General features: G+C 43.1%; 1 protein-coding gene across 1 annotated transcript; it reads left to right on the forward strand.

Moving 5' to 3' along the window:
* The first annotated feature begins 1,327 nt into the window (after positions 1 to 1,327).
* LOC132639648 (uncharacterized) lies at positions 1,328 to 2,146 on the forward strand. The gene is made up of 2 exons (XM_060356089.1): positions 1,328 to 1,602; positions 1,840 to 2,146. The coding sequence occupies exons 1-2, from the start codon at positions 1,328 to 1,330 to the stop codon at positions 2,144 to 2,146; spliced, it is 582 nt and encodes a 193-aa protein (XP_060212072.1).
* The last annotated feature ends 476 nt before the right edge of the window (positions 2,147 to 2,622 follow it).

Genomic DNA, 2,622 nt, shown 5'->3' on the forward strand with positions numbered 1-2,622 from the left:
TGCATCACACTTACCCGTTCGACGCAGAAAGAGGTACTTTTCAGTGGTCCGATGAGTGTGAAGAGAGCTTTCAAAAGCTCAAAATTTTGTTGACTATAGCACCGATTCTTGCTTTTGCCCGTGGATGGTAAGGATTATGTGGTTTATTGTGATGCTTCCCGTTCATGCTTGGTTGCTGTGTTGATGCAGGATAAGAGGGTTATTGCCTATGCTTTTAGGAAATTGAAAATTCATGAAAATAATTACCCTACACACGACTTAGGGTTGGCAGCAGTGATTGGAATATTTGGAGGCACTATCTTTATGGTGTCCATTGTGAAATATTCACTAATCATCATGGCCTGCACCATGTGTTTACTCAGCGAGATCTAAATTTTAGGCAGCGGAGATGGATGGAATGGTTGAAGGATTATGTTATTACTATTTTATCATCCTGGCAACGCGAACCTAGTGGCGGATACGTTGAGCAGGAAGTCAGCTAGTATGGGCAGCTTGACTCGTTTGGTCACTTCACACTGTCCGTTGGCCATAGAGGTTCAGGCTCTGGCTAACAGTTTGGTGCGACTTGATTTATCCGGTTCTAGCAGAGTGTTGGCTTTTATTGAGGGTGAGGTCATCTCTTCTAGATCAGATTAAGGCAAAACAATATGATGATCGGGGTTTATGCAAAATTCGTGACAAGGTAATGAGTGGTGAGGCCAAGGAGGCCGTGATTGAAGAAGAGGGCATGCTGCGGATTAAGGAGCGCGTGTGCATTCCTCGAGTAGGTAACTTAATTCAGACGATTTTAGAGGAGTGCCACAGTTCTAGATATTCTATTCATCCTGTTGCTACGAAGATGTGTCGTGATTTGCGATAGTATTACCGGTGGGCTAGGATGAAGCGTGCTATAGCTGATTATGTTTCCAAGTGTTTAAATTTTTAATAGGTTAAGTACGCGCACCAAAGACCCGGTGGTACTCTTCAGAAGATGTCCATTCCTGAATGGAAGTGGGAGAGGATAGCCATGGATTTTATGGTAGGTCTTGCAAATAACTTAGGTACGTTTGATTCGATCTGGGTCATTGTCGGCCGGATGACTAAGTCAGCAAATTTTGGTCTAGTCCAGCTTACTTATAATGCCGAGAAGTTAGCCGAGATCTACATTGGTGGGATTGTTAGACTTAATGGGTTTCCTATTTCCATCATATCTGATCGGGCCACGACGTTTACATCTCGGTTTTGGAAGCATTTGCATTTGGAATTGGGTATTAGGTTGGACCTTACTACCACTTTCTACCCTCAGACGGACGATCAGTCCGAGTGAACGAATCAGGTTCTTAAGGACATGATTCGTGCTTGTCTGATTGATTTCGGTAGCCATTGGGACCAGTTTTTACCATTGGGGGAGTTCTCTTATAATAATAGTTATTATTCGAGTATTGATATTGCTTCGTTTGAGGCACTTTATGGGAGAAAGTGTAGATCACCTATTGGGTGGTTTGATACGTTCGAGGTAAAACCGTGGGGTACTGTTATGTTGAGAGAGTCTCTAGATAAGGTCAAGATGATCCAAGAAAATCTCTTAGTAGCTCAAAGTAGGCAAAACAAGTATGCGGAAAGGTACGGGATCTTTAGTTTATAGTGGGGGAACAAGTGTTGTTAAAAGTCTTACCCATGAAGGGTGTGATGAGATTTGGGAAGAAAGGTAAGCTTAGTCCTAGATATATTAGCTCGTTTGAGATTCTCAATCGTGTGGGTGGGGAAGGGGGGGGGGGGGGGGGGGGTAGCGTATGAGTTCGCTTTATCCCCAGGTTTGTCGGATGTTCATCTGGTGTTTTATATCTCTATGCTGAAAAGGTATGATGGTGATAGATCCTATATCATTCGTTGGAATTCAGTTCAGTTGGATAAGAATTTATCCTATGAGGAAGAGCTTGTTGCTATATTAGATAGTGAGGTGTGTAAGTTGAGGTCGAAAGAAGTCGTGACAGTTAAGGTCCAGTGGAAGAATCGTCCTGTTGAGGAAGCCACTTGGGAGACCGAGTCAGATATGCGTAATAAGTATCCCCATCTTTTCACTAAGTCAGGTACCTTTTCCTTTGTTTCCTTCGTTTCCTTCCCTCTTGTCCGTTCAGGGATGAACGGTTGTTCAATTAGTATCTGATGTAATGACCCGCTTGGTCGTTATGCATAATTTTACCATTCTACCCCGGCTAGTACTTTCTCAAGGTTAGGAATGAGCGGACCTAACTAAAGTGAGGTGTCTTTTATGTTGTGTTTTGTGATGCACAAGTGACTCTGTGATTTGTTTTTAACTTGGTTTGTTTGTTGGCTTGTGTTCATAGGACCTTAAAATGATTTTAAGAGACTAAGTATAAAAATATGGAAAATTTCATGCCCACTGCCTAAAATGCATCGCTGCAACAGAAGGATTTTCGTAGCAACGAGGCCACTACAGCGAGGAGGGGTCTCGCTGCAGCGAAAGGTTGGATTTTCAAAGGCCCGTTGCAGCGAAGGTGGTTCTCGCTATAGCAAAGCGGGGACCGCTGCAGCAGTCCTCATTAATTCAGAAACCTTAGTTAAATACCTTATTTCGACCCCACTCCTCACATAAATCCAAAAACAATTCCCAAAGAACCC

This window comes from Lycium barbarum, chromosome 5 (genome assembly GCF_019175385.1).
Source record: "Lycium barbarum isolate Lr01 chromosome 5, ASM1917538v2, whole genome shotgun sequence".
Taxonomy (NCBI): Eukaryota; Viridiplantae; Streptophyta; class Magnoliopsida; order Solanales; family Solanaceae; genus Lycium; species Lycium barbarum.